This window comes from Gouania willdenowi, chromosome 18 (genome assembly GCF_900634775.1).
Source record: "Gouania willdenowi chromosome 18, fGouWil2.1, whole genome shotgun sequence".
In the NCBI taxonomy this organism is placed as follows: Eukaryota; Metazoa; Chordata; class Actinopteri; order Blenniiformes; family Gobiesocidae; genus Gouania; species Gouania willdenowi.
The window spans coordinates 17,647,326-17,660,196 of record NC_041061.1 but is presented as its reverse complement, the minus strand read 5'-3'; the positions used below and the strand labels follow the sequence as shown (position 1 = coordinate 17,660,196).

The window sequence follows — 12,871 nt, the reverse complement described above, 5'->3', positions numbered from 1 at the left end:
TTTAAAACGGAGGCCCATAGCAAAAAGAAGACTGTGTGTATGTCTCTGTGTGCTCAGAAAAAGCCCTGTGGGTAACAATGACCCACACCTCCACAACAAAGTAGCACAGCATATTATTCTCACTTTTCAAACAGAGACCAAAATAGTTAAAGTTGCAGGAGGCCTTTTTACAACAGCCAAGTATAGAATTAATAGTTTTCTCTTTTCTTGAGGAAGATTCTGAATCCTACATCCTATACATCTGTTTAAAATATAAATTAAATCCAAAGGTTTTATGCTTTTTTACTTGGGTCTAGGTTGGACATAAAAAAAAAAATGCCTTGTTCATAGGCATCTTCATAGGAGGGGCGGGGCCAGCAGTGTTAATTCTTGGCATAAGAAGTCACCAAAAAGTCACAAAGCACCATTCTCAACCAAAAGCAAATTTTGATAACAGCAATAGCTGGGTTTCAACCCACAGAGGACATTTACTCTTACATTTTTACAACAAAATGTCAAATTGAAATACTTTTGACTAAAATGTCAAAGAGTTGGACAATAATCAGTCAACAAGACTATTCAATACTCAAACACAGCACAAACCTGGCAAAAAAAAAAAAATAATCATTAAATAATGACAATTGCCAGTTGTTTAAAATATTTGATTGATGGCATCCTGTTGCACCCTATATGCTTGAGGTTATGAGTTCAAACCTTGCAGTTTTTCAGTGACTCATTAAAGAAACATTAGTCACAAAACTATTCACACCACCTTCAGATCGCAACACATTTACTCATCTTTATGCAAAACATATTAGGCCACCTACAATGTGAAAAATCTTAATATACATGTTGGTCCAAAACACATCAGTGACAAATTATCAGAGCAAATAGTGTCCCTGGATGTCCTCGCTCTGTCATCCAGTACCACAGTAAAAAAACGTAAGTGTTATTCTTGATACTGACTTATTCTTTAACTCTCATATTAAGCAAATCACAAGGTCAGCCTTCTTCCACCTCCGTAATATCTCTAAAACCAGGAATATCTTGGCTCAGAGTGATGCTGAAAAACTAATCCATGCATTTGTTACATCTCGACTAGATTATTCTACTTAAAAGTATCCAGTTAATTCAGAATGCTGAAGCTAGAATACTAACAGGTACAAACAGGAGAGAGCATATTTCTACAGTGTTGGCTTCCCTTCATTGGCTTCCTGAAAAATCTAAAATAGAGTTTAAAATCCTCCGGTTAGCATACAAAGCTCTACATGATCAAGCTCCTGTATATCTTAAAGGTCCCATATCATGCCATTTCTCCATCTCCATTTGGTCTAAGAACCCCAAAAACATAGTATTTTAGGTTTATTTTCCCAAACTCGCCTGTTTTCCAGAGTTTTAGATTTGCTGCCTACTTATGCATATTCATGAGTGGGCGTGGCTATAGGCGGGACACTGACCTCCTCCCTGCACGGTGATGTAGTGCGAGAGGACGGCCCGCCCTCCTCCCACCAACTCCGTAGCCGAGCTCATGCTGCTTTATAAACACGAGACAGAGCGTGGGGGCGGGGCTTTTGCCGGTACATACATAGACTGTAGAAAATACATAGCACTGAGCGAAGGATGCTGAAATGCTCACCTTCGAGAGAGAGAGCTTCCTGGAGGCGCGGTTTCTGAAGCTCAGTGCCTCGTTTTATGATGTTTAAAGCACAGAAAACTCCATTTAGCTTAACATGGGCCTTTTAAAGACCTGTTAGTGCCTTATCGTTCGGGTCGAACACTCCGCTCTCAGTTTGCTGGTCTACTGGAAGTTCCAAACATGTCTAGGAGTAGAACAGGAGGCCGAGCATTCAGCTACCAGGTTCCTCGCCTTTGGAACCAGCTCCCAGTCTTAGTACAGGAGGCTGCTACTTTCTCCACCTTTAAGGCTAAACTCAGAACCTACTTATTTGAAAAAGCACATATCATATAACAGCGTAAACCTAACCACTAGAAAACAAAGCCCTAAACCTAAGAATAGGAACTAAAAACTAAGATCATATAGTCGAACACCAACATTACATTCAAACACAATTAGGTGATGTTTTCGGGTGATGTGGTTAAGACGTGGCCTCATCTCCCACACCTGACCCTTACCATTCAGTGGCATTCCATTTACACGTAGGGGCAGATTCACTAAAAGTTGAGGGGTATTAAAACGTGCATGTGAAAATGTCCCACCACGCGCTAATAAGCCGTACAAACCCCAGGGAATCAGCAGTGCGTGGCTGCTGCGCGTCGCAATGCGTCCTCAATCCATTTTGCAAGTTTCCCTCTAATTAATATGTATAGTAGGCGGAGCTCACAAGGGGAGCAAAAAAATGGGAGGGGGATATGCAAATAAATTAATGCAGGGGAAACAATGTAATTCATCAAAGCTGGACTTCATTGCCGTCTCTGTTTTTCTGTATAAATTTGGCACGGCCCACAACCAGGTGGCAACTATCAAAGCTTTTAGCGCAGTGATATTTGTGAGGAGACGGGGCAGGGGAGAGGAAAGACAACCGAGGGATGGCATTTTCAGACCTCGAGTTAATATATTTGGGATGAATGTATTCACAATTTTAAGAACCTTTCCTGTTTTGTCTCCCCACCGTAGCTTTGAGGACACAATGGATATTCGCACTCTCCATGGCCAGAGGTTGCGTCTCCTACGGGGATCACTTCTGTACACCTCACGCTTGTTAAAGATGCTACCATGTAGGAAAAACAGGCTATTTTGCTGTTGTAGAGTTGCACTTTATTATCTGGCTGTACTATTAACACAAGCTCACTACCTGTCCCGGTCGCTGTGTCGGACTCTACCTATAGGCACGCACACGCATATCTCCTCTGCGGCTCACTCTCACACACGCGCATCAGCCGCGCGCATCCACCCATCCGTCACTCACATCCACACACATTTCCCAACTGCGGGCTGAATAAAGAATCTATGTCATTTTTTTTTTTTTTTATTAGCTTCCTCTACTAACACCTCCAATTCTGCTGCTTCAAATGTATTGTTTCATTTCCGCGCACTAAGCACGCCTTCATGCTCCATGTTCAACACGTACAAAACGCTCATTTAAATAGGGCGGTCTCCACCACTTCTGCACGTGCACTAATCATTTCTGCGATCTTAGTGAATTCCTCGCAGCAGGTGAGGAAACTGCATCACCAAAGGATCCCAGGAAGCAACTGGTTTATCACCCTTTATTTCAGATCTTAGTGAATCCACCCCATAGTCCTCTTCCAGGTGCTGTCCAGACAGGCACAGTCGTAACGGGGTTGTAGTAAATCTCCCTCTTCTGACCACAGTAACATACCCACCACACTGCTTACACACCATTTACATTCCACCCCATACTCATTCGCATTCCACTCGCACATAGTCTAGAACCAGGTGTTTCCATGGCGACAGACCTGCTAATACTGTATCGTGTTTTTATGCAGTCTGTGACTTCTCCTCGCCTTTCTCGCTCTTCTCTGTTTCAGGTGTCTTGAAGCTGGAGATGGCAGTTCCTGATCTGTGATTCACGGCTCAACTAGTCTGGGACACTGATGTTCTACTGTATCTCTATCCCATTCTGTTCTCATTCTGTCCACTAACCACAACCAGTTGAAGCAGATGGCTGCCACCACTGAGCCCGGTTCTGCTGGAGATTTCTTCTCGTTAAAGGGAGTTTTTTCTCCCCACTATCGTTGACGCATGTGAAATTATTGTTTCTTCTTTTAAAGAATTGTATATTTTGACTAGCACTACGAAATGACTATTGTTGTAATTGGCGCTATATAAATAAAGTTTAATTGAATGCTAAGTACAAAATATTGTTTTAACATTCAATTTAAAAAAAATAAGAAATTCTTAAAACTATATTTAAAAACACATACTGTGCAATGCCAGTGGACAAATTATGAACAGTAGTATTTTTTTTCTTATTTTTCTTCAATCTGTGTGGGTTCATTTTACCTCATACACTAATCAAACACGAACCATAACCACAGAAATCAAAGTAAGCAAATACAGAGGGATGTTCTCACACACACACACACGATTGTGATAAAGATTGTTCACAAGTTACCATCAAAGAAAAAAAAAGGTTCACCTCCACTCTGATGATGTAACAGACACCTCTAAAGTAAGAACTAAGGTTTTGAAGAGGAGAACATCAGCATAGAGAGGCTTACAGTGCCCCCTAGAGACAAAAAAACAGGAGTAGATAACAGTATGTACAGAGTGTGAGTACAGTTAGTCACAGGGAAGTTCTGGGTTGTAGGGTTACCATGCTGAATCCACTTTTTATAATTATTTGCTCATTAATAAATTACATTTTGTAAATTCATACTGAATGCTCCTTCACATCTTGCATTTGTCACAATTGACAATTTTCAATTGATTAAAGAAAGTATGGGCCTCTTGTCTTTTTTAAAGTCAAAGTCAGCTGGTGGAGCAGACATCAGGAGTTTAACTTTACTAATGTTTAATTAATCTATTAACTTATCTCATTTTAGCTTTAGTGTGAAATGCTTATGAGCTAAATGTTTTATTGTGGTGGCCCGCCCGACAATCTATGTCAACAACAATGGGAAAGCAATGTCCTTTTTCTACAACAAATGGTTTTTCAAACAGTTACTGAGAAATGAAACTTAATCACATTACATCAGCTACAATGACGTAAATATGTAGGTGAGAATATACAGCATTAGGTGAGTCACAAAGTCAACTAAGAAGTGCCACTGATTAACCAAAAACAGCACAAACACACAAATTAAGGAATGGACTAGGACAAACATCTAAAAAGTGTGGCCACCATGGATCAGACCAGTTTGTCCAACATATCCTATTAGAAATCATATATCCTATTGTTCGCTCCACTTGTCCTCTATTTTTATCATTTAATACACCGTATATGGATTTCTGGTAATTATCTTAAAAATCTATGTACGAGAAAAGGCGTTGCTGAGCTGAGTCTAACTTTCTACATCACGCCCCTTTGAAAGAAAAGCCTCTTCACTATATATAGTGCTGTGATTGTGGCAGGGTTATTCGCACAATGAGGAGCTCCATCCTGATAACATCACTGATCTGCAGCTACTGTGAGCACACACACATACATTTTCATCTTACCATTAATGGCAGATTTCCATGTTCATTTGTGCTGACTTGACTTTTTCAGGCTGGATCTCTGACTCTCAGACTGTGAGGGTTAAACCTGGAGAAGATGTCACGATGTCCTGCTCCAACATCTCCAGCTCTCCCAGTCAGGGAGACTGGTTCAGAGTGGTTAATGGGACTCAGAGCAGATGTATCGGTGCCATGTTTGGATTTGGTGGAAACGTTTCCTACTGTAAAGGTTTTGGAAAAGAAAAGTTTGAAATCAGTTCCAACATTAGCACCGTGTTCCTGAAAATCAAGCAAGTGGATTTATCCGACTCTGGGCTTTACATATGTGGATTTTACATAAAAAGAAATACAGTTATTGCCACGGCAGCCACGCTCAAGGTTCATGGTAGGATGGACACCATGTTTTTTTTCTTTTTTAAAAAAAATATAATTACATATTACAACTACAATATGTTATCTTGTCACCAAAACAGACTCAACATCAGCTGCGCCGAATAAAAACACTGACGGTAAGCTTATTAATACACATAAACAGTAATGTGTTCTAAAGTACAATGTTCATGTTTTTTTTAGAACCTGGAAAACAAACAGACACATTGACTGTGATCCTGGGTGTTGTGGCAGCTCTCCTCGCTATAATAATATGTCTTCTCGCTGTAAAAATCCTAAAGCTGCAGACAGGTAATGTAACATTACTTTTACTGTAGATATTACTATACTATTTATTTAAAATATGCTGCTTTTGGCCTTTTATAGCTTCCAGTAATAATCAGCAACCAGAAAGAAGCCAGGTAAGCCATTTTTATTTAAAAAAAAATTATATATATATATATATATATATATATTCAAAAATACTATATTTAATAAGACCGCTGATTTACATGTATTCTGAAATCAAACAAAGAATTGCATCAATTTAAAGAAATTTTCAAAAAATGTTAACATTTACTAAAACTAAATTTTATCACTATTTAGGGCACACATGTCAAATTCAAGGCCTGGGGGCACAAATCCGGCCGTCTAGAGCATCCATTGTGCCACGCAGAGAAAGTAAAAATGACTGAGAAAACATTATTGTGTAAATTACCAAATAATCCAGTTGTAGATATCTTAAATTCAGTAGCTCCATAATATTGAAGGCACTTGCATTTCTCCTTTGTTTGCATCACATGAATGCAGTCATTTTTAATTGTAAATTGTGGAAAGAACTCTGAATTTTACCACAAATCTTACAATTTCTCACAAACAATTCCACACAATTTCTCTAAATTAGACAAAGATCTGTCAAAATGTCAAACGTCCATCTTTAAATCACTGTGGATTCAGTCTCATATGTTTTCCCTTATGTTATCATATGCTAATGTTTAGCGAACGGCAGCAGGAAATTGTTTAAATTAGGTTTTAAAAATGTTATCAAGCATTTCATAAATCTGTTTCTAGAACTTGTGATCAGTATCTTTTATTTCCTCCTTCACCGTTTGTCCACTTTCAGCCACTGTAACAGCTAAGTTTCTTTTTCAGGCTTTGAACTCTGAAGACCTGAACTATGTATCTGTGAAGTTCAAAGCTAAAGCAAAAAGAAGCCCCAGACCTGCCCCAGAAACCAGCCCCCATGTTGTGTACGCAGCCACTCGATAGACTCATTTCAGGATAAGCCTTCGAGACCCTTTATCAGTCATTTTAACCTGTGTGTAATCCAATCTCAAATAAAATCTGAGCACCGTTTCTGTATTCAGAGCTTGTTTGTGCGTCAGTTTACTCGTGTGTGCGTGTCCAGTTGCTTCGACTAAAATTGGGGCAGGTAATAGTCTGCTGTGAGCGACATGAGACAAACACGCTAGACAGGAAGAGACGAGGCAGTGTGGTCTGAGAGACACCACCTGGATGGAAACCACCAGAAAACAAAGTCAATGCTCAACTGGAGATAATAAAAAGCATCAGAAATATATGATCAGAAGCGGAAGAAAGAGGACAGCAACAGAAAGTGGCACAACAGGCAACATATGGCCATGAGTCTGCACCACAAACCACACATCAGCACAGATGTGCTCCTCTGTATCATACCTGACAATGTGCTTGAAGCAAGTTAGCGTTCACATTAATGTAGAATTAAAGAAGTTAACAAACTACAAATGCTGTTGTACGCTATTATTACAGACTGCACCCTTAACTTTTTGTTGACCTACGAGTGTAGTGCTATTAGCAGCTAGCTAAAAGAAGCAGCTAGCTCACTCTCATTCAGAACAAAAGTGCAGAGATCTACAACCCACAGTTGTCTATCTGCACGCCCCATTAAAAGGTTTTACCTTCACTAATGGTAAAATCATGAACTCTGTATTTATGATTAGTCAGGCCTATGTTAGTTTTAAACTATACTTAGTATGTCGCAGACTTGACAAACTGCTAGCATTAGCCTACGCAGTGAGGTGACAAAAAAAAAAAACCATCTCAATGTTTTTTTTTTAGTTGACGTATTTGTAGTGCTACAAAAAATTGAATTAGATAACACACGATCATGTCTGTCAACACATAATTGCTAATTTCTTGCAACATATCAGGCATGCATATTAAGTCGGCACATTGGCAGTTCATTAAATATTTTGGCACACAAATAAAATCTCTATTTTCTTCCAGAATAGTGTTTTTGCTGGTTTAGTTTTCTTACCAGATATTTAAAACTTAAGGTTAGCCACAAGTGTAAGGAAAGTTGATGGTCTGTAGATGTTTTAGGGGGTGAAGTAGGGAGGTAATCTCACAATGCAATTTATTTTTAGGTTGAAAAAATTGTTATATCATGATTTTATTTGGTGTCAATGTCATTTATCATTAATACACTCTGTAATAAATAACAATTCATAGTTTTAATATTTTTTTTAAAGCTAAAGGGAGCCATTGCAAAAGTGTCAAAGAGCCACATGAGGCTCCAGAGCCGCAGGTTGCAGACCCCTGGTCTACCACAAAGCCAAAAGAATTAGGATTCTTAAGTCCTGCCATCTGTGTCTAGAGCCATCATTTGTGTTTTACCTCTACAGTCCAAAAACATGATCAAAACTGACATATCAAGGTCTGCCCAAATTTCATAAATGTTATACTGTAGCACTTAAACAGAAGAAAAACAATATATTGGTTAGACACGTGCTTAAAAATTATCAAAACACTACAGTACAAACAATGTTTGCTGGTGGGTTGATGTCTTAATTACCTCATTTGGGATTAAATACAATTAGTTATTAAGCTCTGATTAATGACAACCTTTGTTTTTGCCATCTTTACCCAATTGTGTACAAAACATCTGTACGGTGATGGATACTTTATATATGGATGTCACTGCAGGTAGGGAGAAGATATGGCAAGATATCGTGATGAACATTTTTGATTTGATGAAACTATGTGCTACAGGTTTCATCAATACACGTTTCTAAAAGTTGAGTTGGTCTCATCTGCTGTTGTAGTAGTTGTCAGATCTCTGAGCTGAGTCTAACTTTCTACATCACGCCCCTTTGAAAGAAAAGCCTCGTCACTATATATAGTGCTGTGATTGTGGCAGGGTTTTTCGCACAATGAGGAGCTCCATCCTGATAACATCACTGATCTGCAGCTACTGTGAGCACACACACACATACATTTTCATCTTACCATTAATGGCAGATTTCCATGTTCATTTGTGCTGACTTAACTTTTTCAGGCTGGATCTCTGACTCTCAGACTGTGAGGGTTAAACCTGGAGAAGATGTCACGATGTCCTGCTCCAACATCTCCAGCTCTCCCAGTCAGGCAGACTGGTTCAGAGTGGTTAATGGGACTCAGAGCAGATGTATTGCTGCCATGTTTGAATATAATGGAAGAGTTTCCTACTGTAAAGGTTTTGGAAAAGAAAAGTTTGAAATGAGTTCCAACATTAGCACCGTGTTCCTGAAAATCAAGCAAGTGGATTTATCTGACTCTGGGCTTTACATATGTGGATTTTACATAAAAAGAAATACAGTTATTGCCACGGCAGCCACGCTCAAGGTTCATGGTAGGATGGACACCATGTTTTTTTCTTTTTTAAAATATAATTATAACTACAATCTGTTAACTTGTCACCCAAACAGATGCCAAAGTAGATTCGACATCAGATGAGCAGAATATAAAGACTGACGGTAAGCTTTTTAACATGACAGTAAGCGTAAATTTTCACTTAAGACAGTTTCTAATGAAAATGCATTTATAACAATTGTACATTAATTAACAAACAGCTACAAAATTTTAAGGTTCATTTACACATTGGATCCAAAAAAAAGACGGCATTAATGCGCTCTGTCCTGCAAAATCTGTTGCCGTCATCATTGCTCAGATTGTCATAATAATCCACTGGGTTCTTCAAAAAAAAAAAAAAAAAAAATAATCATATGCATGTTGTTTAAATGTCCTTGTTAAATGTAAGCACAGGACTAAACAGTTGTTTTTTTTCCATTTACTTGACCATATATACAGTATTAGGAGAATGCATAGCAGGGTACCTCACAATACCCATGCATGGTTCACAATAACGGTTCAGCTATTCTATGATAAATTGCAGGCAAATCACAATACATTGTAATATCAGTCTCAAAGATTACAAAATAGCCACAAAACTGTCAACTGCAGAATTTATCTGTTTATTTACAGCATTTTTGTCTCAATTTCACAGGATTTAATACTGAATAGAATGCGCATAATGTCCAAGTTTAATACCGTTTAAATAAGACAAATTTATCAGACTGCCCCCCCCATTCAATTCTTTCCCCATAATAAAGTTTAGCTCACAATCATAATATATAAATAATTTATTTTTTGCAAGAAAAAAAAACATGCATAGCTACAAGTGTTGCGCCCACCTAAAGTTACACATGTCGACATGGTAAAAGCCGTTTGAGGTAAAGCCGTCCTTACATAGTGACAGCTTTAGCAAATATGACAAATAGTCAATTTTATAAGAGTTGCAGACTGCACCTTTAAAGTCGTCAACCACCAACTGTAATGTCAAATCATGTCATTGTGTGACATCTTTGCAGGAGCATACAATCGTCTCAACTACGTGACCATGACTGCGGATGGTCTCACGGTTTTCATAATGCTGGTCGTCTTGGGTTCGGTTGTGAGGATCGGACGTCACTCAGGTGTGGTGCATCTGACGAGTGGATGGTAGAACTCAAATAAAGAGAAAAAACCTCAAGTGTATTATTTAATGACGTGTTTATCTTATCATTTAGACACAAAGAAAGAAGTTTGTGAAGGACACAAGAGAACAACGGAAAAGACGCAATGTTTCGTGGAGAAACAAGTGGAGACTTCTGTCTTTTATGCCCCTAGTGAAGAAAACTGCTGTTCTTTAAACACGAAAGAATGATGCTATCAGTATGTAATGTTGTTAATCCACAGAAAAAATGCATGTTTTATTATTTTCGGACAGAGTTAAATTTGTTAGATAGAGAGACTGTTCCAGGCAAGTACTGTTCTTGTTGTTTGATCCTTGTTTCAGGGCCTTGGGTTTAATTTTACAGTTAAAAAAAGAAAAAGGATGGGCAATATTGTGCATCATTGTATTACCATAAAAATATAATTAAAAAAAAAAAAGAGAGTGAGGATTGAAGTTGAGTGAGAGTTACATTGTGACCAATGGATACAAAAATAGCAAATATAACTGTACTTTTTCAAAGACATTTAAACTTTAATAAAACTCGAGCATCTTTTGATGTCACCAAAGCCATCATGTTTGTTTCAGTGTGTGGTCCTCGGCTTCCTCTTTACATTTGTAATTTTCCACTGCGGTGGTAAAGTTAAAAACCACTAACAGTGGTTTTATTAGCAATGTGCAATAGAACCACATGCACAAGCTGCCAAAGATCCTCCACACAACACATGCTCATGTTAACATGCACATCCTTTGATAAACCCACTTGACTTTTTCCACAAATGGGAAAATATTTTTAGTTGAAAGGAAGTAGAATGTCATTTACAGTTGGCTCTCAGTTAAAGGTGAGTTCTGATGTCACACACCAAGCCAAATGGCAATGGCAAGGATTTGTTTTTTAAATAAACAGGGGTGTCAGAGATGATTCTATGGAAAAATAATGTGCTCTGATAAATCACAAAAACACCACATATGCAAGAAAAGTGGTATTTCTAAGACATCCACAGGAATATATTTGGAAACACCACTAAAACATTAGTGTAACCTCATTTACACAGCTTGCTGTTCTCTTAGAGTACGTTAACGTTCTCTAAGAGAACAGTTAGTACGAGAAACCTATTACTTGAGTACATGTATTGCATTTAATATATTAGGGTTATGTTTTAACCCAATATCGCAAACAATTTTTAGGGGATGGGTAAGGTTTACTCTTAGTCACGTGACCTAAACTGACCTATCAGGCTTTCACGTGCCCTAAACTGGCAAAATAGGTGCGCTGCGTACGAATAGAATGAGTATATTGATGCGGCCACTGCCGAGAAAGTATAGTTTAGACCAGGGGTTCTCAACTGGTCTCACCCTGGGACCCACATTTTGCCACAGTCATCAAATCGCAACAACAAAAAAAAAACACAATCTTATTTAAAACATAAATCTGTATATTTTTCTGTGCAGCATGCTTTTCACAGCATGCCTGTCAAAAGACAAGTTTCTTTCAAAATAAAAGAGAAGTCCAACATGACAGACATTAAGTATTTTATTTTATTGGCCAGCTTTCCGCGACCCACCAGTTGAGAAGCACTGGTTTAGACCAGCGGTTCCTAGACTTTTTTTTGGCTTAAGTACCCCCTTTCTCTTATTTCTCAATCCAAGTTTGTTCGACTACATTTTGCTCAAAATACTTTGAAAAAACCACAATGAATGATAACACGCGTATCTTATTTTGTAAATAAGTGGAATGAAACAGTGTTTAGTGCATCGTGAATTCCAGTTTTTATCATTTCCGTTGTGGGACCAAGGCCTTGTATTTTCAGTTTATATTGTAATCAAGATCATTTCAATCATCATTATGATTGTTTTGAATAAAAAATGATAAACATTATAAACCCTATATTTTTAATGCTTTTATTTGTTCATGTTCCACTACTCTCTCAAGTAGCCCCTGAAAACACTGGTTCAGACTGTATCCTAACTGAACCAGATTATTCCTTTCATTTAAAAAACTCTAAAAATAAATCATTTATTTCATTTAGCAAATGGGATGTGCAAAGAACAATGGGCTTTGCTTATGAATGCAGCTCGAGCTCTCATTTATCTTTGGTATACTCATGTGTATCTAATCGGACACTTCCAACGTTAGTTCATTTAATAAGATCTTAATTGTCAAATAACTTACCAGAACAAAAGGCATCCAGTGGAATGTCATTTAACTGCTCGTAACATCCAGCTTCCTTCTGCATGTGTTTTGACTTTTCTCTCCAGGAATTAAGTTGTTTTAAACATCAGCTTTCACTTTTGTTCACTCGTTGTTTATTTTTTAAATCGTAACTTCGTCATTTTAACCATTAAATTTCATGTATTCCATGTAGTGCTGACGTCGAGGCAAATGGCTAGCACGTGGCCAGGATGAGCTGATTAACGCAGGTGCGTTGTTTTGCTCTGAGCCAATCAGCTCGCGTTTCACTAAACTTCCACCAGGTTGCTTTTCACTGGAGCCATAGATGTTTATTTGTGTTGACTTCCATATATAACTTCTCCAATAACTAATTTTTATCTTATATTTGGTAAAAAAAAGTAAACAAGCGCTCTGGACAGGA

General features: G+C 38.1%; 1 protein-coding gene across 1 annotated transcript; it reads left to right on the top strand.

Moving 5' to 3' along the window:
* The first annotated feature begins 5,041 nt into the window (after positions 1 to 5,041).
* Positions 5,042 to 6,842, top strand: LOC114480710 (uncharacterized). The gene is made up of 6 exons (XM_028475098.1): positions 5,042 to 5,091; positions 5,172 to 5,504; positions 5,593 to 5,628; positions 5,693 to 5,800; positions 5,876 to 5,910; positions 6,641 to 6,842. The coding sequence occupies exons 1-6, from the start codon at positions 5,049 to 5,051 to the stop codon at positions 6,755 to 6,757; spliced, it is 672 nt and encodes a 223-aa protein (XP_028330899.1). The 5' UTR covers positions 5,042 to 5,048; the 3' UTR covers positions 6,758 to 6,842.
* Positions 6,843 to 12,871: the final 6,029 nt, after the last annotated feature.

Bases quoted from the DNA above. Each gene is read 5' to 3' on its own strand.
- LOC114480710 (XM_028475098.1), top strand. From the start codon at position 5,049: ATGAGGAGCTCCATCCTGATAACATCACTGATCTGCAGCTACT. The intron at 5,629-5,692 runs GTAAGCTTATTA...TGTTTTTTTTAG, and splicing joins GCCGAATAAAAACACTGACG to AACCTGGAAAACAAACAGAC. The intron at 5,801-5,875 runs GTAATGTAACAT...GGCCTTTTATAG, and splicing joins AATCCTAAAGCTGCAGACAG to CTTCCAGTAATAATCAGCAA.